Below are 24,440 nucleotides of genomic sequence, written 5' to 3'. Positions count from 1 at the left end.
AATTGTATTAAACACCTTTCTGACAATCAGTTTTGAGAGGTCCCCGCTGGTCTCCTGTCTACCAATTACTTATATATATGAATATATATAGTGAGTGGACAATGACTGATTATCTAGAGTCACCAATCTATTTAATATCCATTATGCAAATAGGTGAGTGAGAGAATAACAGGGTAAAAAATACGAAAACAAATCCCCATCATATTTTTCTTATTGTTTTTTGCATCAGAATCGTCTTATTAGATGTCATTGTAAACTCTGGAAAGTTAAACCAGTAATAAATTTTCTTTATATATATATATATATAAAACAGCCGAGCAATTTTGCGCGGCTATTGTGCAGCCTCCACGGCCTTTTTAAAATAAAAACATACGTTGCCTAGCGTCGAGAGCCCTGGGCCCTTCCACCCGCCTGTTTGTGATGCAGGAGGCCGTCGCCTCCCCTGTCATCGCTTGTTTGTGATGGGGGAAGCGTCGGCGGGTGGAGGGCGGCGCAGCCCGCCGGCGACGACGGCCTCACCCATCACGTTTTTTTTCTAACATTTACTGAAAAAAACAAGGGCAGGGGAAGCCATCGCCTCCCCCGTTCTTGTAACATTAATAATTAAAATAAAACGTCGGAGGCCTCCCCTTTCCGCCGGTGGCCTGCGCCGCTTGTCATCGCCGGCCGGTCCGGCGGCCACCACCAAGATGGCAGCAGGCCGCCAGTGGCGACGGAAGGCCACCCCTTCTCGTTGATGGGGAAGAAAGCGAGCCTCCCTTAGTCCGTTTCTTCCAACGCTCTATCGCGCGTCCTTTTTTTATTTATTGAAGTTTTCAAAAATCACCAGCGTGGGCCATCCGCGTCGACGGCCCACACCAGCCGAGCGAGATATATATATATGTATATATATATATATATATTATATGAAGCTTGTTACATGAATACCAATTCACATGCTTTGTAGAACTGAATCCAATCCAACTTATTTAAATCGAATCAAGCGTCAGACAGTTTGTTTGACAGTGATGAAAGTACATTGAAAACTAATATGAAAAGCTTTTGGTGATGACATTTTTTAGAAATTGAAGTTGTGCCACCTTTATCTCTATCCAGCTAAGATGTATATATCACTTCACATGTCATTTAGACATTCACAAATTCATTGATGAGATTTGAGGTTGTTAGATTTCCAAATAACACTCCTTCAGAGGGCGTTTGGTAAGTTGCATTCTTTGTAATGCAATGTTCAATGAATTTGTCCATTTTTTATAATACATCCATAATGAATCCATTTTTTTATTACATTCATAGAACAATAGATTCCAAAGAATACAGTATTCCTATTATCAACTGCTCTTCCAATGACAGTCGCTCACTCATTAACCACAGTCCGGAAACCCATTACTCGGACTCAGATCAATTGAAGTCATGGTCACTAGAGAGAGAGAGAGAGTTGACCTGGTGTCTCAGCTGGGTTAGGTCATAAACATTTATAATAGTGTTTTTTTATATATATAAATGGACGAGGAACACAAGTTTGTCATGACATCATGTTTGATTTTTTTATCAACCAAAATTGAATGACATGTACTATGGGTATTTATGTACATTTGGTAAAGTTTGTGATATTTCACAATTCAAAAAAAATAACAAATTTTAATATTTAGCAACACACATTAGTTGGCGATCCCGGCTGACTCGGCAAACCCCGACTCGACCTAATTACATGAATGAACTTAGCTAACTCGAACTCGAACTCAAACTCGAACTCAGGTAACTTGCAATTTGAATCGGCAGGTTTGCCAACTATGGCGAAGACCAATTGGCAAGTGCTAGAGAGTCGATGCTTTTGAATCCAATAAGGAGAACAGATCTAGCTTGCGACTCTTCTTATAGATTGGCAACGGTAACCGTGCTCCTTAAGGAAAAACTAATAATAAGTGTCACCATGATTTAGCTTTAAATATTAGCGCTTCACGTACTCATAAGGCCGTCCATAAATCTAACCTTGAAAGGGCAGAAAAGAAATGGGGGACAATTCGAGTCCGTGAAAAGCGATTAAGGAGGAGTACGGACGCTTCGATCGAAACAGTCCGTGAAAAGCATATACATTTATTGAGCGAAATTTCATTTTGAAGTCAACCGTTATCTATAACTGAAGAAAAAGACATCTTCTTTCAATTTGGTGATATCAGCCTCAAGTTAGAACCTCGTTCAGATTAAAGAGAATGGCAGTGATCGAGGGGCACACTCTTTTGGTAGTTTAGATAAATGATCTTCTTACTTGATGGTAAGAGACGAAACTTTAGATCTTCGTTTTGCTACGGCCAACTTAAAGCAAACATGCAATTACGTCTCCTTGTGAACTGAGCAGTTGTCGACAAACCGTATGATGAGTTTGGAAGCCAAGAAGTTTGCATCTGAAATTTGCGGAAATTTTTTAGTTCCTGAATAAAAGTTTTCTATTTTTAATTACTTCTCTTAGAAAAAGTGCCATATCTCAACCACTCTCCGTGCGTACAACGCTCTTTCTCTCGGTCTCCCTTTCGCTCGGTCTCTCTCTCTCTCTCTCTCTCTCATATGATCTGCTACCTGAGAGAACGCCACAAAAAGTAACTAAATTTTGATTTTTTTACGTCTCTCCCCTAAAAAGTATTTCCTGTACGCATCGACGCCAAGAAAAGTTCTGCAAGGGAACCTACTAATAATTGCCAACATTGTCGTCGGAGTTTCCTGGAATTACCATCAGGTGGTTCTGGCGTTCCTTGCATCAAACCGGCCATGAATCGATCGGGAAACGGTACTTTTTCTGGTCCTTTCTTTTCCTTTTCCTGCTTAGATTTATCAAGATCGGGCGCTTCTGAGGGGCACTGTTGGTCCCTTCTTCCCTAGTTCTTAGGTGAAGATCACGATATCCTTTCTCTTTTTCTCTAGGGTTTTGTGGTTATTGGCTTCCTATCCGTTAGGCCTTGTGGGTGGCTCTCAGATGGACGAAGTAGGATTTTAAATTTGTGGGTTTTGCTTTATTTGTGATTCTGTTTTCATTGAATCACGATGCCGGTGTTTTTTTTTTTCCTTTTATATTGATGTTTTTGTGGGGTTTGATTTCCGTAATTCTGATCCGTTACATTTCTATTGCATTTTTTCGTTTGGTTTTTATAGATCTTACGATGAATCGTGTTCTTATTCATGGTTTGGATTGTTTTGGAATTTGGTGATTTACGTTTTTGTTTTCTGTATTAGGGCTTACTGGGACGTGCTTCCTACTCCATTCGGGCCTTCTGAAACCGATTCATGGACCCTAATCTCATAAGGCTTGATGGGTTTTGTTTGATTTTTTTGACCGATCCATTGGAGCTTCTGGTAAGGCGGTTATCGATATATTTCAGCAGTTCCTAGGATTCTACAAAAATGTTTACCAAGATAATGGGCAAGCGGGGAAGCCGCAAGCCCTCGAAATCAGATCCAAATGAGTCGGCGGTGTTCCACTTGTCTGCAAATTCTTCTTCGGGCCATTTTGTTTCCGCTTCAGTTTCCAACCCAACCAGCATTTCGACGTCTAACGTCACTGTGAATAATAATGTAATTCGAAGCAATGCAGCTACTCAAGTGGGTGGGGATAGAGTTCTGGCCACCACGCCTTCTTCTGCAGGAGCCATCGAATTGCTTCCACTTTTCAGAGAAGTTCCAGTCTCTGATCGGCAGAATCTGTTCATGAGAAAGCTTCAGATTTGTTCTATAATTTTCGATTTCTCAGATACTTTCAAATTTGTTAGAGAGAAAGAGACTAAAAGGCAGACGTTGCTTGAGTTCGTCGATTTCATTCAGTCAGGTTCAGGGAAAATGACGGAGCCCATGCAAGAAGAACTAATCAGGATGATTTCTGTTAATATATTTCGATGCTTACCTCCTGCTTCTTATGAGAACACTGGATCAGATACTGCTGATCCTGAGGAAGAGGACACTTTTCTTGAGCCAGCATGGCCACACTTACAGATTGTTTATGATCTTCTTTTACGATATGTTGTTTCTTCAGACACTGATACTAAGATTGCTAAAAGGTATATAGACCACTCTTTTGTTCTGAAACTGCTTGATTTGTTTGATTCAGAGGATATGCGTGAAAGGGACTATTTAAAAACCATTCTTCACCGCATATATGGAAAGTTCATGGTCCACCGTCCCTTCATAAGGAAGGCAATCAACAATATCTTTTATAGATTTATATTTGAGACGGAGAGGCACAGTGGGATTGGTGAGCTTTTGGAGATTCTTGGAAGCATAATAAATGGGTTTGCGTTGCCAATGAAAGAGGAACATAAGCTGTTCCTGGTACGGGCTCTTATCCCACTTCACAAGCCTAAATCGGTTTCAGTGTATCATCAACAACTATCATATTGCATAACCCAATTTGTCGAGAAAGATTATAAGCTTGCAGACATAGTAATTAGGGGACTGTTGAAGTACTGGCCTGTCATTAATTGTCAGAAGGAGGTGCTTTTTCTGAACGAGTTGGAGGAAGTTCTTGAGGCAACACAATCTGCAGAGTTCCAGCGCTGCATGGTCCCACTTTTTAGACAAATAGGCCGCTGCTTAAATAGTTCACATTTTCAGGTACATTTGTTGTTCATATTCATTCCACACAGCTCATTTCCTTGTTACATATTATGCAAGATTTTTTTTACCTGCTGTTTGATGGAACTGTAGGATTTTAATTGAAAAGGAGAATTCCATGCTTCCTCGTTTAGGAGTCATGCGAATTGATGTTGATCTTTATTCCTGGCAGTTGTTTTTCCTTTTCTGTAACATAAGATCGACGTGTTCCTGATAGTATGGGAAGTTCAATATTTTGGGGGATTTTATATGGTTGTTACACAAGAAATATTTGAAAAACTTTGGCGCCCCTTTCAGTTTCCTCCTTTAGAGGAGCTGTGGTTTGAATACCTTGCTACAGCTTGTGTATCTCCAGATATAAATCAGCTATCCTGGAAATCTTCAATGAAGGAGCAACCTGATTTGCCATTTTCCAAATCTGGTTCCTTTATCCTGATCATGCTTGCCATTTTGACACTAGTTCTTTTATCCTGATTTTGCTTTCTATTTTGACCATTCCCTGGTTTTGGCTCATTAAATAATTTATGCTTGGTCAATTTGCTAATCGAACAAGTGGAAGGTTGTTATCTTTTAGCATCTGGCTTAAGAACTGACAGCATACTTTCTACTATATATGAGAAGATTATGTACCATCCTTTTATCAAACATGCTGTTTCCTATTTTTGATGTACTTGCTACATCCATTCAATTCCTAGTAAAACTCGCTGTGATACTTTTGATTCTGGTCTAGTATTAAGTTTTCTTGTGGTATTCAACCTCTCAACAAGCTTCATGAAAGTTGTATTTTGTCTGGAGTTTCATGTGTGTTCCTTGGCTGCTCATTACATACAATTTTATGCTTTGTTAATGCTACAACTTCCTTCCACTCCTTGCAAGTGGATGTTTTCTCTATTAGAATAAAATGGTTCTCTCATGTGCAGCGTAGGCTGGAAGCTGGTATAATGAATGTTTTTATCTTTTTTTTGGTGGATGGGGGTGAGAGTAGACTGATCAGTCAAGACTCAACTTCTATGTTTGCCTGCTTGACATTTTGTGCTAAGTGGTTTTTTCTGTTTTCGGGATGTCTTCTAATTTGCTTGGGATTATCCTCCAATATGTGTCTTTTGATTCTCTGTTCTCATAAAGCATATATAATTTGTAATGGTCAAATTTATCGTGCAGCTTCATCATATTATACAGCCTGTATATGCATAAACTAGCACAATCTGATTATCTGAAAATGAAGTGCAACCTTGCAACAGCTGAGAAATGGATTCATTTCATCAGTTGCACTTTTTTTTTAGCTCTGCCGGAAATTATTGGCATGCAGGATTATGTGGTGAACCTGTCAATATCACATACACAGTTTGGGGACATGCGTTTCCTGCCACAAGTTAAATTTTCTTTCAAGGCATTTCAAGCATGACGATTTTCCCTTTGGGATAAACATGCATTTCCAGTCCCAAGTTAATTTTCTTCCATGGCGTTTCACGCATGAGGGTTTTGGCTTACACTTGAACCTCTGTATCTACTGGATCTTGACTTGGGAAAAAGATGATTCCATATGATGATTGATCAGAGCATTCGCAAAGGAACTATTTTATTTTAAACTGGAAAGTCAGTCTTGAATAGTTTATTATTTCAGCATGCAGCTGGTGGCAGGTTTTTGTAAAGTTTAAATGCCATAAGCTGCTAGACAATTCTTACTTATTTGTTCATAATTATGAAGGCTTCAAATCTAAGGCATTGAAATCTTACCTATTTTATTTTGTGTTATAGTTGTTTTGGTAGTTTAGGCCCCAATTAATTGCTTTAATGGTGGATCCAATTGTTTGGACAATGGTGTGGAAGGGGGTACAAGAAGTTTATTTAGAGAATTAAGGAGAATGCCGTCTAGATGAACAAACAATCTTCAAAATTTTTAAGTGAAAGAAAGTGCTCTAGTGCAATTTACAGTGTCGAAATAAGATGCTATTTTCGTGGGATCTTTCATGTTGTATGTCCTTTTGGTCTCTTCTTTTTGTCGAAGCATAAGAGCACGTTTGAGCATATTAATATATTGACAGTTAACACATTTTGATTGTTATGCAGATTACGGACCCACTGTAGTATGCCTATCATCATGTTTTCCTTTGATGGTTGAATTCTAGTTTTTTTTTTTTTTTTGTAATGTATGGATTATGTGAATCATATGCTTTTCTTGGTACTTCTTTGCAGGTAGCAGAACGTGCCCTTTTCCTGTGGAACAATGATCACATAGTCAGTCTGATAGCTCAGAACCGTAGTGTGATTTTCCCTATCATCTTCGAAGCACTGGAGAAAAACATACAATCTCACTGGAATCAAGCAGTTCATGGTTTGACTCTTAATGTCCGGAAAATGTTCTTGGAGATGGACAATGAGCTTTTCCTTGAGTGCGAACGACAGTATCTGGAGAAAGAAGCAAATGCAAAGGAGTTAGAAGAACAGCGTCAGTCGATGTGGAAGAGACTGGAGGCTGAAGTAGCTGCGAAGTCAAGAAATGAAGAAATGGTGCTCGTAAATTAAGAGGCCTAGGTTGGTTTACTACCATATTCTTGCTCCCAGATCATTGGAAGGATGAAATCATTGTGTGGACTGCTGGCTGTTGAGAGTTTGAGAGTGGTTTCAATTGTGTCATGGGTCGTCAGTAATGGTATGCAGATTATGGTTTGTTAACTTTTTCGTTTCACTCTTCTTCATGAAGGCGTTTTTGCATTGCAAATGAAATGCAATGCCTGACAACATCAATGTTACTTGTTGATTGAGAAAGTCCAATAGGGGCAGAAATACGTTGTTCATGGAAGCTATAAATTTTTTCTGTATTCTTTTTCCTCTGGTATCGTGCCTGGACATGCATTTGGTTGTCACCTGGAACAGAAACAAAATTATTCGCATCCACATTCAGCGCGCGAGAGAGAGAGGGGAGTCCCTTTGTAACGCGACGTCCGTCGGCAAAATGAGCTGTGGTTAGGGTAAAGGCCCAGCACAGGCCCTGGATGAGGATCTTGCCTCTCTAAGCTTTTTCCTTTCACTCTGGACCAAGATATTTGCTTTCTCCTTTGCGAAAGCGAAACTGAAAGATAAGAATGCATGATTTAAAAGGTCCTTGTCCATGCGTTTGATCATCGACGGAACAAGAATCTATGGCTCCAACCAAATGACACAATCAGATGGTACGTTCCATAGTCAATCGTCCATTATTGCCGATACAGCTAAAAACCAGCTAATCAGGCATTGCTCATGACACCTTTGTTATTTCCCGAACGATTGCAATGCGATTAAACGCTTGGAAGCAGTTCGTTGAAAACTCTTTCACATCCCCGTGTTCATTCTTTTCCAACAACGAATATGTTGAACATTGTGTAGCAAATCATTAAGTGCTGTCATATTAAGTCATAACAAGAAATGACAAAACTGGTGAACCAAGGGGACGTGACCACGACGGTCGTTAGGTTCAAACCTTATCGTATCATTTTCCGGAAAAAGCCCATCACAAAAATGAGCTGTGGTCGTTAGGTTTAACCTCAAATTTTATGCATGTTGGAGAGGTCACGGTAGGTGGAACAGGCGGGTCAGCCACCTTTTCAGATAATACAGTAGATAAGTCCGTAGGTTTTTGAAGTTTCATTTTACATTTGTTTGCCCCTTGCTAACAAATGCTTCAGTTCTTCCATAAAATCTATATATTTCGAAAAGCAAAGAAAATCTCACATGCATCATATAGCCACTTGACGACACACAACATTATGTTGTTGTTGAGATGCTTAACATAGTGTAACTGGGGTTGAACATGATGAATATTTCATCCTACCACCAGACTTTATTCTACCACTTGCCAAAGAACCGAAGCCCCTATCTTTACCCAACGTTTGACATAGAAATTTAGATCATGGGACACATAAAGAAGTCACAAAAACCACTCTTTTGCAAATGTGCAAGGTTCCAACGTTCCCGGGCTGGAAGTCATCGTCCTCCGAATGCAATTACACCGATGAAGCCTTTCAGCTTCCAGCAAGAGGCACCATAAAATGGGGATGCAAGCACCGGAAAGAGAGGCCCAAGAAGCACCCTTCAGACCGGAAAATTTGGATATTAACTGAAACAATTTATACAGAACGGCTCCCAGAAGGCCAAGTGCCACCCCTATTAGGCGTATACAAGCCGGCAGGACTGTTGAGGCTAACCTCGTGACGATGACGGGAAACACCAAAAAACAGATGCTACGTCCATTGTAAGCAAAAGAAACTCTCATTTTGCGCAGTTAAGTACACAAAACCACCGTCGAGGTGAATTGCTCAACAAATTAGCATACAACTACTAAAATACAATAATTCTGAAAAAAAAAAAAAAAACAAAGCATCACATCCTCCAGCCTCGCCCACCCTATCATCTTCGGGTGCCTTCTGTGCCCCTAAAATTTGTTCCTCCATAACAGAACGCAACCTTGCAATAACTCCGTTAGGGTGTCCCTTTATATATACACGGGCGAGAGAGAGAGAGGCTAATGAACATTAGTATACTGCTTATTACTGTGGCGCCAACTTGGCAAGAATAACCATATCCAAAATCTTGATGTCAAGCGTGTCATCCACTTTCACGATTCCATCAGTTCCATCAATACCAATAAGCTTTCCAGTGACTCCACGCTGTGAACCACTCATTATCTTTATTCTGTCATTCTTCTTTGGCACAATAATCTCTAGATCTGTTGGATGAGCAGTCACCATCTCTCTGTTACCAGATGCCCCTAAAGAAACTTTGCAAGATCCGTCCTGCAAGCAAAGGAAAGGAAATGTAAGTTGGCTCACCAGCAAAAGTTTAATTTGACCGTGCTTTGGTGGGATACTAGCAGCATTTGTCATACTGGAACAAGTAGGTTGATGAGTTTGGCAAACGAATTGCCCAGAATGGCATCAATCGGATTTTAAGCTCACATTTTGTGATCTTTTTTTGCCATATTATGATCCTGGGGAACTACAACAACATGACTCAGAACGTATGGCTTAGTGACTGGTTACATCTGTAGGGTGCGTAATGGCCAAGATCCATTCCTCCACTTTGGTTTTAAAAGCGACAAGTAGATTATTTCTTTTGTTGATAACGTACCATGAGCACCTCCCTCACAACTCCAATTTGAGGATCATCCCCAGATTTCCGAACATTTACTAATATGTCAGGCAAAAACCACTGTCCTTCTCCTTCTCCACCTGTCAGGAAAGCAACTTAGAGTCCAAAGCAACAAATTATAGGAAGACTGCAATATTATGCGTGTCTCTCTCTCTCTCTCTCTCTCTCTCTCTCTCTCTCTCTCTCTCTCTATATATATATATATATATATATATATATATATGTGTGTGTGTGTGTGTGTGTGTGTGTGTGTGTGCTTGTGTGTACATGTGCGTGTGCGAGTGAGAGATAAAGAAGGAACCTATTGCAGGAGACATCATATCCAATCCAACGTTTCCAGGTGTCATTGGCTGTCCACCAGGAGTGCCTGGAAGATATGCTGCAGAACTGGGAGTCATCGGCTGCCCACCAGGAGTGGATGGCAAGTACGGGCTTGGTGCATTTGCTGAGCATAAATTTTCAATAAGTCAGCATGATTTTAGGCACTCCAAGGTACTCAGTGTGGATAAATACTAACCATAAGCAGAGGTGCTTTCTCTTGGCGTCCCAGCTTCAGCAAAATTAGCAGCTGGAGTAGGCGCCCAACCTGAACCAGGAGTCGGTGCTTCGTAAGGTCGTGCAGGAGTTCCTGGCTGAGCATGTAAGAGTTTATAAGCTGAGGGTTACCAGCATATGCAAATGGCAATTTCATAAAGGAAACATCCACCAACCTGATAGCGAGGGCTAGCAGCACTTCCCCAAGATCCTGGATTTCCATCTTCCCAGTTGTCCCTGTTTGATTATTGTCAACTCTTAATATATAAATGTACTACTAAAAGAAGATCCTCAAATGGAAATTCATGAAGTTATTATATCATGAAGACAGAGTTCAAAGATTTCTTGACAATGGAACATAAGATCTATCAACAGCAGAGTGAAGGTCAAACACCAAAAGCTACAAGGAGAATTGTTAAGATAGCAGTAAGAAAAGTTGACTATTAATGCTGTTAATGATTGACAAAGTTTATAAGGCATGCAATTCTTCTCACTTTCAAGCTTCACTACCCTATTTTCCTGGGATATAAATTAGTTTTTCTTCTCTGATATAACCATGTTCTTCTAGGATCGCTTTTACATTCTCTTGTTTTCTCCCCCCCAGTTCTGATTAAAATTTTCAAGATTTCTTGGGAGATAGCCTTCAAAAGATCTGCCACTAGAAGAAGACATGGTCGGACTTGCAAGGCACTCAGCATTTGTCAAACACAATAGAACAAGCATAAACATGCTACCCAAATAGCATGATTAGCATCATCTATTGTATCCAAATTCTGAACACACTCCCCGTTGAAAATTAGTGGAGTTTTCCATGATTCAAGGTTGAATTGTGATTTGAGATTGTGTAACAGTGTTTTCCACAGATAAATTTGACAGTACTGTTTTACCACAGTTAACACTGCCATTGGGAAAGGTAGAGCTCCAAACAATGTCTATCTTTGTCAGATCACATAAAGAGAGAGCATGCACAGCCACACATTTATAGGTGCTTAACAAGTAAAATTTGCAAGAATGCGTTGTTCAATAGACATATTTGGAATAAGATTGTATACCTTGCAGGACTCATTGGTGCATAAGGATTCCAAGCACGGTCGCGCATCGGTGTCCGCATGCCATCATGTATGGGTGTTGCTGCAAAACCATGCAGAAATCATTTAGTAAACACATATTACAATGGAGACATAAAGCAGGTAAACGAAGACAAGATGCTCAATGAGCCTACACAGGATATACAGAAGAACGGTCTAAAAAAATCATTAAAGCATATTAGCAATTTAAGAAACCTCTACAAACTCAAACCTTTCAGACGTTGAAAAGCCCACAGAACCATGCAAGAAATAAGATAATGGCACATGGTATAGTTATATAAGAATTAGTGCTGTACAAAAAAAAAAAAATTAAGCCAATCAAACAATGACAAAGGAAAACTGACAATGTCCTACAATTGGCTCTATAATCTATATCACAGAAGATGTATCCATATCATAAAATAGATATGCAATGCCGCACTACCTGAATCAGAAAGAAATAGAATTGATTAATCATGTAGGTACCTATTATAATACTATTATACAACTTAAGAAACAAGACCATTGCAAGAAGATCCTGTCAGGCTAGCTCATAGAATAGACTGGACATACAAGTCAGTTCATAGTCAACCAAGCAGAAAAGTGCCAATCAAAAGGCAACACGGACAAGTGAAGCTCCTTCCAGTGCTAGGTCAAATGGATTCCAGGACCAATCCAAGCATGATTTTATGCTAGCCAGTAGCCTACTTGAAAGAAAATAATTTACTGCAGAAACTGCTTTGTGATTTCCTATACAAATCTACGACAAATTAAAACAATAAAAGAAAGAGAAATCAGCCAGTAGAACAGGAAATTTTGTAGCATCTACCTCCGGGGTCCCGCATGGGTGTCATAGTTGGATGCATTGGTGTCCGTGAAGGATGCATAGGTGTCTCACTTCCCAATCCATAACGATGTGAATCACTGGTCAGCAAAGAAAATGTCACTAACTGAAAACCAGTACATATCATGTAATAAGAAGGTGTTGCAACAAATAAAATCTAGAAACAAGTGCATACCGGTATGGTGTTGCAACAGCCGCGGTATCAGAAATCTGATCACGGTCAACTGCACATTCACAGCGATGATTACACGACATGGTCAGTATAAAGATGAAACAAAATAATGATATTCACCTGAAACAACTTTCATTATAGAGTCCAGTTCAACCCGCACGGAAGTTCCATGAACATCTTTAACACGTCCACGGTATCCTTTATAGGGACCTTTGTGGATCTTGACAGTGGTGCCTATTAGGGAGTCAGGTCTCCCTCTCCCACCTCGGTTTCTTCCACCACCAACTGCACAAAATGACAATGTCATTTCTGCCTTCAAAAAGGCACTTGACACAGGATGATAAAAGGAATGGAGATGTTGATGGTGAGTGAATGACAGAAAGGAATAAGATACATGCAGAACTGATCAACTGCATGATAAAAGTGAAAAGCAAAGAGAGAATTGCAAAGTCAAAAATTCAGAAATTAACGTACAATCTGCAGAAGGTCCTCTTGGTGGCCTCCTTGGAGACTGCAGGACATTGGGAGAAGCTCTCAGACTATTAAATCTGCTCACCACATGATTTTTCCCCTGTGATGGAAGCATAAAATGCTTAATAGAAAGAAGAATGCATGAAAAAAATAATAATAAGAAAAAGGTGCAAGACACTAAGAGACAAAAACTGTATTCTTCAAATAATGTCAAAATTTACATTCATGTCAATGCCTCCACGTGATCCGCCAACTAGAACACACGACTGGGACTTAACACAAATATAACCAGCATTTTCAAGATGATGTCGGTCATGTATAAAAAGGACTCCTTTATATATATGCTCAACCGGACCTTGCTTCCCCTGGAAGAAAAAAAAAACAGGTACTTCAAGAAATTGTGGCCTTCCTAAGAATGAATATCTGGCTATGAAAAATTGATAGCAGACGTACATATAGCTATGAAAAATTGACAGCAGAAATACATACACGACATGGACCATCACAGATCCTAACAACATCTTTTGGAGAAACTGTGTTCATTGCCTTATCCTGAGCATTCATCCGCTTTTCAATTTTATCTTTTATTTCCCTCAATCGAATAAGAACTACCTCAGCCCGGTCCGGTATCCCTTTGAGAACCTGAGGCAAATTTAAACCATCATCATTCTTTTGTAGTTACAGATGAATGACAAAATACGATTCTTTTCATTAGCAGCACTTACATGGAATGCTTCACTTTCCACACGTATAATCACACCAAAGTTTTTGTCACTGCATAAGCAATTTATCCCATCAATACTAACTGCATAACATAAATATCAAGCACAGAGGAAGGCAGTGATAACTTACTCTAGTAGAACAAGATCATGGAGCTCATAATTTCCAAGTTTAGTGAGGCCTGAAGTCACTTCTGAGCTTGCAACAACATGGTCTGAAAACACTTTTATCTGAAAATCATGACAAATTGACAATTAATATTAAGAGAATTAACTGATATTGGAAATATACAGAAACAGTATATTTGAAACAAAGGTAAAAAATAAAAACCACTTACATCCTCCTTTGTTGTGTCTGATATGATAATAATATTATGTCCTTCAGTTTTGATCACCATACCAGTAGCCCCTTCATGAGCACCTGTCACCACTTTTACATGATCACCAGGCTCAAAATACTTACAGAGCTCTCTCTCCTTGAGGCATAATGTTTCCTATAAAAATGGAGAAATTGAGGTTTTAAGAAGTTCACTGATTGTGTTAATCTTAACATGAAAATTTTAAAAGGAAAACAATGTAGAAACAATCTTACTGGCAATCCAGCTATATTTGCTCTTATGTGGACATTATCTTCCTCTACTTTCTCAACCCGTCCCTTCAAATTTATTAAATCTCCTTGAACAACAACAACTGCATCACCTTTCACAAAATGACCTTTTTTCCTGTTTGCGAATAAGCTAGACAAGCTAGCCATGTCACCACTTGCATCATCTCCAGACTTTCCAAATTTCTCCAGCTCATCCAAAGTAGGCTGGCTGATCTGAGAAGTAATTGACTTAACTGATACAACTTTGTAAAGATAACCATCTTTAATCATATTATTGTCAACTGTCTCGAAATGCAAGCCAGTAACTGGATCCCATTTGCGCTCAACAGGAAAGTTCATCTCCCTACAACACAAGGAAAGATCAGATACATCTTCAAAATCACTGATCAAGTACATTCATCAACAAATGCTTAAATTACAGCAAAATCATGCCTAATTTCACGCATATTGATGCGACGTGGAGGTGGAACAAACGTCTTTTTCTTCCCAACTTCTTTGCCTTCCTGAAACAGTAAACATGTTATGTCTAAGAGACCACAAGACAGACGCCAAACAAAAAAATTGAAAATAAATATATTTAGAGACATAGCCATTAACTCCAGAGGTCTTTATTCAAGACAAGGGATTACCAATTTGTTGGCCAAAGCCTGTAAATCAATCCTAGGTAAAAGCTTAATGGTAACTCTCTGGCGTACATTGTCCACATCAACAACCTAAAAGAAACATTTGAGAGTCAGCAAAAAGAAGCAAGAGAATAAACTAAGAGTTGTCTGAGTTAAACAAATAGACAACCTTTGCTAGGTCCCCTTTGTAAGTTCCAAGTTTAACACGGACCCATTTGTCCTTTGACAGCTCAACAGATTTACTTTCAACAGAAAGTACATCGGTCATTTCTTTTATTGGAACAAGCATCACTTTGGAACTGGAAAATATGTTACGAAGCCCTTTGATCGCCTGAGTTAGAAAAAAGAACACATAAATATAGAATACATATGATGACAAGACTGGAATCAGACACACTTCACTGAAAAAGGGCAAAACACGTACTTCCTTGACATGTGCTTCTCTATCAGCTTCTACATAGATGTAATTTTTAAGATGATCTAAGGCAATCACTGATCTTATCTGCAAGTCATTTCCTTGAGACTGTAAATCAAGATACTTTTGCATAAGGCAAACAGCTACCTCCCGTTCATGACCAATCTGAGACATATATGAGAAGCATATAGGGACACATATGAGTGTGATATTTCAAAAGGAAAGGAACATATCATGCAAGTGAGGTTAAAACAAGATCATACAGCGCATTTAACCATCCACAGTTTTGGATCCTTGACTGACGGTAAGAGAGCCTGCTGCTCGACATCTGTTGTTTCTTCATCATATTCAGACTGAGCAGAACGACCATATTTTTCCTGAATTAATCTTTCAAGATCTTCAACATCTTGTTCATCCTCCCTTGGTAGAAAAGGGCGACGGTGCATTGCTCTTCCTTCTTCTTCAGGCAAATCAGTTCCCACATCATTGATAAAATCTGAAATCAAGAAAATCTATCAGCAGTTGTAAAATCAATATAAAGGCAGTCCTCCCAAGATCCAAAGTATAAAACTGAATGGAAGTAATCAAACTTATAATTGATTAAAGCAGGAACCACCTGGTCAGTGCAAGCTTGCGAGGGATAATCAAATAAAAAGAGAACAAGTTTCAGTAACATCCACGGGAAAAATGAAATCCCAATAAGCAAAAAATATCACATGCAAGGTTCAGGAGTCCATCTCATCAAATCAGATGATCTTCTTATCCATTTCCAAAATGAAGAACTGTCTTTTATTTAAATGACTGAAAGATAAATAGGTGAAAATTCCCCCCTTGTTTTGTACATTCTTGTCAATCATAAGCATGAGTAGGTCTGCATTTTTTTTATTCTTCATTATTATCACAAATACAATTACTCAGTTTTGGTATGTACTTTTTAATTAATGCTATTCCGTCATGATGTTGCATATTACTTGTTAATGTTATCTCTTTTTGTTATATATATGACTTCCGAGATGGTTCATAGCCATGGAGGAAAAAGGGAGGACTGATATTCCTGTTAAAAGTGATTAAGCACAACAAAGTAAAGTAATTATGTTAAGCACAAAGAAGCAAAAGGATAAGATGAAAGGTCATGCATCCAATACTCCATCCGATGTATTCTCAGTATCTAAGTGTTAAGAAATGAAGTCGTTCTCTATTCCTACACTACGCACTAGTTACCATATGCTTGGCTGCAATGAAGATTGTGAACCATATCATTTTACCCGCATAAGAAATTTCTAAGCTTGCTACTTTATATTGCAGAACCTGCCTAATACTTCAAAAAAGGTACTTGATTTAATGATGCTACTGTCCTAGGCATTCCCGTCTGCCTATTATATAGACATACACTTAGGGTTGATTATTCCTCTATCTGTGCCTAACCACGTTTCAGCTTTGTATCCATGCAGATGCACATAGATGTTTTAACACCATGTTCATAAATAACAAATAACAGCATCTTTGACTCAGTGCATTAGGAGCAAATAAGCCAAAATTTCAGCCTTGCATTAAAGCTGCAGTCTATATGGTAGTTTTGAACAAATTTCTCTAAAGCTTAAGCGTGGGATTTTGTAACCTTGAAGGAATAAGAGTTCTTCCCTGAGTGCCACATAGAGAAATTTCTCAGGAAAAGAAACTATTACGTACTGATACATCAAGTAACTCCAGTCTTGCTCCCCACACTCTGCTCAGATAAGCCAAATGACAGGCTTTTGTAATACCTGTCCCTCCAGATTTTCTGACATGTCATCACTAGGGCTCATTCATTTGAAGTTGGAAACGGAGAGGAAAAAGACTGGACCAAATACACTCCTAACAGTAGTACAGTACATAAATATGAATTATTTTGAGCCCAGTTCTCTGAGGATTCATCGTCATTCATCAACTCCCTGGCTTTTGCAGTGTTCTATCGATCAAATGACACCTTTGTCTCAAAAAATCAAGTAACTACTTGTCAATGGGTACCTTCATCACTTCACAATTTGCATGCACCTTACCGCACATAAATCTCTACAACTCTTGTAGTTGTCTACCATAGGTACAGGTAGAGGGGAAGATATCGATGTGATAGACGATAGTTTGACAGCTCAATCAAGTAACTAGTTGTCCACGGGATTACTTTGAGAAAATGCGAGCAGTTAATGGTCCCCAAACTGCTGGTATCGGCCAAAGACAATGTAGCAATCTTTGTACTAATAAATAATCTTTGTTGTGGCAAAGACTAGATTCACTAAATCTAGAGAAAACAAATATATAGGCAAAACTAAAACTAGAAGTAAAACCAGGCTGTGCAGATTGAGGGAAAAAAATTAAAAAATATATCAAAAAAAGACAAATTGTTCTTTATCCAACAGAGGCCTATTGCTATAGTCTCTGCGCAAGGTCCAACATATCCATGAATATAGCACAATGGCGCCAAATTGATTAAACAAACATGCAAAAGTAAACCGATTCAGAACCCTCATATCCGCTTGGAAAAGATAAGATTATTGCAGCCGAAAGATCCTATTAAAGCCTAATTACAAATTTGATTTTGATGGATATAATATTGTGCTGGACCAAGCGCCCACTAGACCGAGGTTGAAATGACAATACCAATTCTCAGCAGGACACTCGGAATTACTTTAATTCGAGAGGATTCAACCGACCGAAGAATGTGAAAGTAGCTAACTAAGCAGAACAGAAAAGTAAAAAAAATATCAAACAGCGCAAGAACCCTGATCAGGCGCCTCAAAAGATCGTCAATAAACAGGAACCCTAGAAGCACCTTTCCCAGCATATGCGCCACAGAAACCAATGACATTCCCAAATCGCACAGAAAGTTCACCAACCAAACATGATGAAACCCTAATTTCCGAAAAGGGCGCTGGTGCATCTTACCTTCCTCCCCTTCTTCCTCCTCCTCATCGTCGTCACTGGCAACGGCTGCGATATCGTCGAAGAACTGCGACGCCGGGCGGCTCTTCCGCTTGCGCGGCCGTTCGTCCTCCTCCTCTTCCTCATCATCGTCCTCCTCGGCAACATCGTCGATGAATTCAGATCTCCTGTACTTCCTTTTCCTCTTTCCGTCGCCTTCCTCATCCAGCTCCTCATAGTCCTCATCATCCTCCTCCGCTACTTCTTCTTCCTCCTCCTCCAGCTCTTCCTCTTCTTCGTCGTCGTCATAACGCCTCGCCATCCTCCCTCCGATGCCCTAGCGCTAGAACAAGCTACAGAGCGAGTAAGCGAGAGAAACAGAAGGTTAGTCTCAGAGACGATGACCGAGCGCAGAGAGCGAGTCTGGAAAAATTTATAGCGCAGAGAGAGAGAGAGAGAGAGAGAGAGAAGGGGTGTGGTGTGGTGTGGCTTGGAGGGAGAGAATGGAACGGGTGCAAGTGGATCGGATTTGCTAGACCCGGACTGAATTTCCACTTTCTGGTTATTTCTCGTCTTAAATCCAAGGTATTCTCAGATCTTCTTCAATCGGCTATTGGATCCAAGTCCATCCATTATCTTCACATAATTCAAAATAGTTTTAATCCAAATACTTTTGGATCATGGATTCATTTTAGATCTAAATTAAGCGGTTGATCTCAATTTTCTTTTTTTCCCCCAATGCGCTTGTCCATTGTCATTTGCCACTTTTTGTCAGATGCAATCTGACCTGAGGCACTTCCTATCGGATCTGGAAGCATCAGAGAATCTTGGGAGTTGAATAGGATCTCAATTTGGATTTGATTATGAATATCTGACTTGAGTTTAGTTATTGTTAGTGCTACACACGAGTTGAGTGGAGTTAGAGTCAGAGCTCAACTCCTCGAGCTCGAGTCGATTATAAACACGAGTCAAGTTCGAGCTCGAGTTGATTATAAACAAGTCAAGTTCTTACAACTTGAACTCGACTCATTTAACATTTCTAGTATCAATTTAGACTCGAGCTTGACTCATTTATAAACAAGTACAACTCAAGTTGAATTTGTTAGAGCGAGTTCAAGTCAAGCTTGAGTTGGCTCGATTCATTGTGCAGCCTTATGTCTATGTCTACTTCAAACCTGACCTGTTCCAACACCCACGCCCATATGAAAAGGGTTTATGAGATTTAGAACTACCAGATTTGGAAGACATTCTCACCCAAATCCATATTCAACCCATGCAGTGGATTTCGCAACTAATCAATTGTAGACGAACCCAGATCAGATCCTGAGACTGATCTATAGGTCCAAATCTAGGCTCCAAATTATCCAAGTTATCATGATTAAGCGTCCTTATCCACTTGTACCCCTTCTTCTTCTTCTTCTTCTTTAACCTACAGAATAGCAAAAATAACGAATTAAGCCTTTCAGAAGAGGGCTGGAGAAATGTTTGATTAGGGCGCACGATGATCAATTAAGAAAATGAGTGTCCACTAAGAAAATAATGGGCATATATATATATATATGACCACTTGGGTAACCGAAGACCTCTTAAATTTGTGTTAAAAAGTATTTTAAATAAAATATGAACTTCTTAATGTAATCTTGAACACTAATTTTAATAAATGATGCTTTAGTTCAAGTTATTTTTGAAAAAAAAAAGACCTTTTACTATTGAAGATTTAACATTTTGAAGTTATAAGAGCCGTTCAGCTTTTACTATAAAACAATATTATGAAGTAAAATTGTAGCTAACATAATATATGTTTCACAGCAAATCAATGGTATGTATAAGGTCAAATTGACAGAAAAAATAATTTAATAATTAATTTTAATAGGTCTGGTTATATATATATTTATATAAGGAAAACAGATACCACATATACCTACTAGACCATTTGTATACAAGATTGGATGAAAACCTTATGAGCTGTCAATTTTAAAAGGATTAAATAGTGAAGATTAAGTTGAAAAAAATAGAAATCAATTTGTATTTCAAAAAGACTAAAATATCTCGCAAAAAAAAACAAGAGATTTCTTGAAAACTAATTTGTTTCTATGAAGGGATTTCAATCTCTCGAAACTACATTTTGTTTTCAATGTAATATTCATTGTTTGTGCTCTTTAAAGTCGAGTCGATGGCCCATACTATTATCATTCAGCCTAACATATATATATATATATATATATATATATATATTGAATATTTGGGATGTGAAGAGTGTTTGCTGAAACCGGCTTAGTCGGATCGGTCCGGGTTGAATTTTTAAAATATAATCTAAAAGTAAAAGGCAACATAAGATTCAGCATTAATTTGTCAGAGTTTGATTTGGATTCAAGCACAAAAGTGGCTATAGAATCTGGATTCGATCTCTCTGTGGATCTTAATTCCTTATCAGATCCTCACTGAATAAATTCAGATTGTGGCGGTAATCGGCTTCTCCGACCCACTGAAATGGGATTGGCTCGATAATCAGTTTGTGGTGAGAGCAGGCCAATTGTGACATGTCTATCTCTCGTGCAAATTACATGACAGTCGGTCTTTGGTTGCTCGATAGTGTTACTTGGGTAAGGCTGAGCAACAGGTCGCTTGACTCATTATTGGGTGGGTCTGAGTGGATTCGATAATTTATTTTTTTAGGTTTTTTTATTAATATATATATATATATATATTTATAATATTTTATTATAATGATTTAGATTTATATATTATTTTATTTAAAAAACATATTTTGAAATTTAATCGGGCTCAGGCTCAGGTTTTCGATGTTGGGCTGGCCTGGGTCTGGTTTTTGGATGTTGGGCCTGCCCAATGCCCAAGCTGGGTGCTTCATAGTGTCACTAATGTGGTTTTATGACGATCCAAAACTGGTGAAAAGAAGCACATTCGCGGGGCTTCGGGTGAGTTTATGAATATAAACTTTGATAATTGTAAATAAATTTTTCAATAATAAATTTCTTTTCTTTTTTAATTTGTAATATATATATATATGTAGAGAGAGAGAGAGAAAGAGCCTCACAAATTAAGTTAAGTGTTTTTCAACTACTATTCAGTTGAATTCATTTTTTTTAAGAACTTATTAAAAAAAATGATTTCATAGAAGACCATTTTGAAGGGGCTCATCCAAACACTTTAAGTTTTCCGAATTTGGATGGCTAAAATATAACATCGTATTTTTATATGACCGAAACAATGCGATCAAAGGTGAGAAATATTCACTGGTAATAAATGAATAAAGTATGTGTGGCGTGTGACAACGTGAAAACTCGACGAATCGAGTGTATTTGCAACCACCTATTTGATACGAATCTAACATTTCAGGTGGATGTTGATAACACTGACATGAATTCAAGATCTTCAAATTCGTAAACGTTTTAAAATGCAAGAACTATAAACACACACATACATATATATATAATTTGTGCATGTTTTTTAAAATGCAAGAACTATAAACACACATATATATAATTTATGCATGTTTCAAGCAAAAACATTTCAGATCTTTGACTTAAACTAAGAACTTCAAATAATGAAATGTAAGATTTTAAAATCTCAAATCGTCATGAATCTTAGCTCCAATCGAGTTAATCAGTTAATTTATTTTGGTACGCGGCTCAAACTTGGCTTGTGCTGGTCATGAATTTAGCATAAATTATTTAATAACATGTCTTGTGCAAGGCCTAGGGCTGTTCAATGAGTTGAGCTCCGTTGAACTCGTTTAGGCTCGAGAAAGAAAATATATAAAATACGTCTCATAAATTTATCAAAACAAAATACATTGCTCAAATAGGTATACACATGACTGGTATGTGAGAGGTTACATGTTTAAGTCTGTTTATTGCCTCTTCTTTGAAAAACATAAACTTTTCAATGAAATGCTTTGCTCGGTTCAAGCCAAACTTCGGCTTAAGCTTAATCGAGCCCAATCAAACCGAGCTTGAATTTTAATAACTCAAGCTAATGAAATCGAACTTGAGTCGACCACCTCAAGTGGAGTTCGAGTTCCTTTCAAGACACACGAACCGAGTTTCAGCTGGCTCAACTCGGCTCGAACTTGCTCATGAACATCCCTAGTTATCCCCACATATTGCTCTAATTAATAGAATAGCCAAGCTCAAAGGAATTAATTTGATCTTTAGCTGAAGGTTGCAGGTGGAATTTAATGGCAGTGAGATGACACAAGCAAAATGACTTCATATATGGACGATGGACCCTGTCAATCACTCCCTCGAGAAGATAATGAAGGAAAGGAATGACCTAACGTGATGGCCACGAGCAATCATATAAATTTATAACAAGTGACAATAAATAATAAGCATCTTATATTCCACACTAAACATTAACAAATGAAAAAAAAAAAATACAAGCAAGAGGAAAGGTGCATTAAAATATAGACATCAGAAATTCTGGCAAATCTTCTTTCCACCACCTGTTTGTTCTTCTTGACTCTTAGATCTATCTAATTTCTCCTAGCTCCTTGTGATCTCTCTCACTTCATCTTGCCATCAGGCAACGAATGTATTTACTGCTAATCGATACAATACAATGGTTTGATTGTCAAGCAGCACAGTTCAAACTGAGCATTTTTGAAAAGTTTTATCAAACGAAGTAGCATGTTCTGTTCATGCATGGCTTCACCCAATTTCTGTCCAAGAGTTTTGCAAATTTCTATATTTTTGTATTACCCGAGGCAAAAGAGAAGGAAATGCCCTACCTCAATGCTGTTTTTAGCTTATCTTCTTCTTATAATCCCTTCATCCTGCATCTTCTTCCTGCTGTCTGTCATGTCCAAAGAGCAATCTATGTCTTCTATGATGATTATTGAGTTGCTACTAGTTTCAATCAGGAGCTTTTTGAGCTAGGTGTTGTCCGTGACAAAGGTGAGCTTGAGATCACACACACACACACACACACACACAAAAACAAGAATATAGGGAAAAAGATTAAAATATATATATAATGAAAACAAATAGGAAAAAACAAAAAAGAATTTATACAAGAATTAAGAAGCTATTCATGCAGAAACATATCAATAACCTCAACAAACAGAAGAGAATGATTTATCTCTATTCTACCCAAAACTTCTCTGAAATCAGGAGCAACTGGCATTTTTGGGAGATGTTATCAATCTAACATTGAAGCCATCCCTTCCAACTATTATAGTTGAATCTAAACTCTAAGTACAATAAAGTTGTAATGTCTCTAATAAAAGACTCCAACAAAAGCAGATTTTCTAATAAAAAGTTTCAAGACTTACTTTATTTTGATTAATCCTTGATGACAGAGAATTCGAACATAAATGCTGATTATCTGCAACATTTGAAACAGCAATTTTGAAGGACCATCCATCAGAAATTTAAAATTCTAACAAGGACTGAATGTATTGGTTTGCAATGAAAGCTGAATTGATGATTTCCTAATAGGGTATGTCCAATTTTGCTTCATAATTACTTCAACATAGGTCAAAATTGCTCTTTGAATCTCTCTCATCAGAATTTACATACTATTTATGAACCACCTAGTTATTAAAAAAAACGAAATTCCCCAAAATGGTAGTAAATACATGAACCAATAAAATTGAAATTGTTTACAAGAGAATTGTCTTCTAATCCACCATTGAAATTTAGAGTACAAATCTCTCCAAGGGATCCTCCAAACGCCAAGCTTGTCAATCACGAATTTCTAAATACTGGTTTAAGTAAAACATGTAAATAGAACATGTTCTTGATCCTTAACATTTGTTTGCAAAACCGACATTGAAGTTGGAAGTTTATTGAAGTTGGCCACATGTGAAAACCAACATGCTCTAAGCACATTGACAACAAAGCGCATTTCTTAACAGTACTGAACAACTTTAAATTTTGATTCATAGGAAAGTTATAAGTTTCATATTTGATTCAAACAAATTTAGACATGAAAGGTCACAATCATATGGCTAATGCAGTCATCCGTTCTTCAAACAACCCACTTTGATCACTAATATTGCGAAAGAGTCTTGATCAAATCTATAGATTTTCCCTTAGAAGTAGCATTTCAAACTTAAGATTAGGGTCAATGTCTTCATCAGTGAAAGCAGCACCAAATGCTGTTTTTTTTTTTTTTTAATTTCTTCTTCATTGTTGTCGCACCTTTCCTACGACAGTAACAGGAAAAAAAAAAAGAGAAATAGAGTGTGGACGCCCTTTCTATTGATGATGGAAGGAAATGGTGGGTGGTGGCTTGCCTTTTTTAGTTGATGAGGGAGGAAGAAGAAGAGAAGGGCACTGCCCGGTGGTGCCTCCTTCTTCACAAAGAAAAAAAAAAGAACGGCACAGTGGCAGTCACATGCCGA

At 38.2% G+C, this 24,440-nt stretch overlaps 2 protein-coding genes across 2 annotated transcripts; one reads left to right on the top strand and one right to left on the bottom strand.

Moving 5' to 3' along the window:
* The first annotated feature begins 2,379 nt into the window (after positions 1 to 2,379).
* On the top strand, positions 2,380 to 7,427 carry LOC116256133 (serine/threonine protein phosphatase 2A 57 kDa regulatory subunit B' beta isoform-like). The gene is made up of 3 exons (XM_031632360.2): positions 2,380 to 2,782; positions 3,226 to 4,596; positions 6,793 to 7,427. Exons 2-3 carry the CDS (start codon positions 3,394 to 3,396, stop codon positions 7,120 to 7,122), a joined length of 1,533 nt encoding a protein of 510 aa, XP_031488220.1. The 5' UTR covers positions 2,380 to 2,782; positions 3,226 to 3,393; the 3' UTR covers positions 7,123 to 7,427.
* Positions 7,428 to 8,625: 1,198 nt separating this feature from the next.
* LOC116256406 (putative transcription elongation factor SPT5 homolog 1) lies at positions 8,626 to 18,527 on the bottom strand. Its single transcript, XM_031632769.2, has 22 exons — positions 18,098 to 18,527; positions 15,439 to 15,671; positions 15,185 to 15,340; positions 14,930 to 15,091; positions 14,767 to 14,850; positions 14,570 to 14,640; positions 14,123 to 14,480; positions 13,869 to 14,024; positions 13,664 to 13,761; positions 13,537 to 13,585; positions 13,301 to 13,453; positions 13,033 to 13,176; positions 12,815 to 12,911; positions 12,461 to 12,625; positions 12,344 to 12,392; positions 12,154 to 12,248; positions 11,310 to 11,388; positions 10,434 to 10,494; positions 10,241 to 10,355; positions 10,025 to 10,168; positions 9,703 to 9,803; positions 8,626 to 9,368 (listed from the first exon to the last, which is right to left on the bottom strand). Exons 1-22 carry the CDS (start codon positions 18,393 to 18,395, stop codon positions 9,123 to 9,125), a joined length of 3,114 nt encoding a protein of 1,037 aa, XP_031488629.1. The 5' UTR covers positions 18,396 to 18,527; the 3' UTR covers positions 8,626 to 9,122.
* Between the last annotated feature and the right edge of the window lie 5,913 nt (positions 18,528 to 24,440).

The sequence above is a fragment of the Nymphaea colorata genome, chromosome 6 (genome assembly GCF_008831285.2).
Source record: "Nymphaea colorata isolate Beijing-Zhang1983 chromosome 6, ASM883128v2, whole genome shotgun sequence".
NCBI classification, from domain to species: Eukaryota; Viridiplantae; Streptophyta; class Magnoliopsida; order Nymphaeales; family Nymphaeaceae; genus Nymphaea; species Nymphaea colorata.
This window is presented reverse-complemented; position numbering and strand designations above follow the sequence as displayed.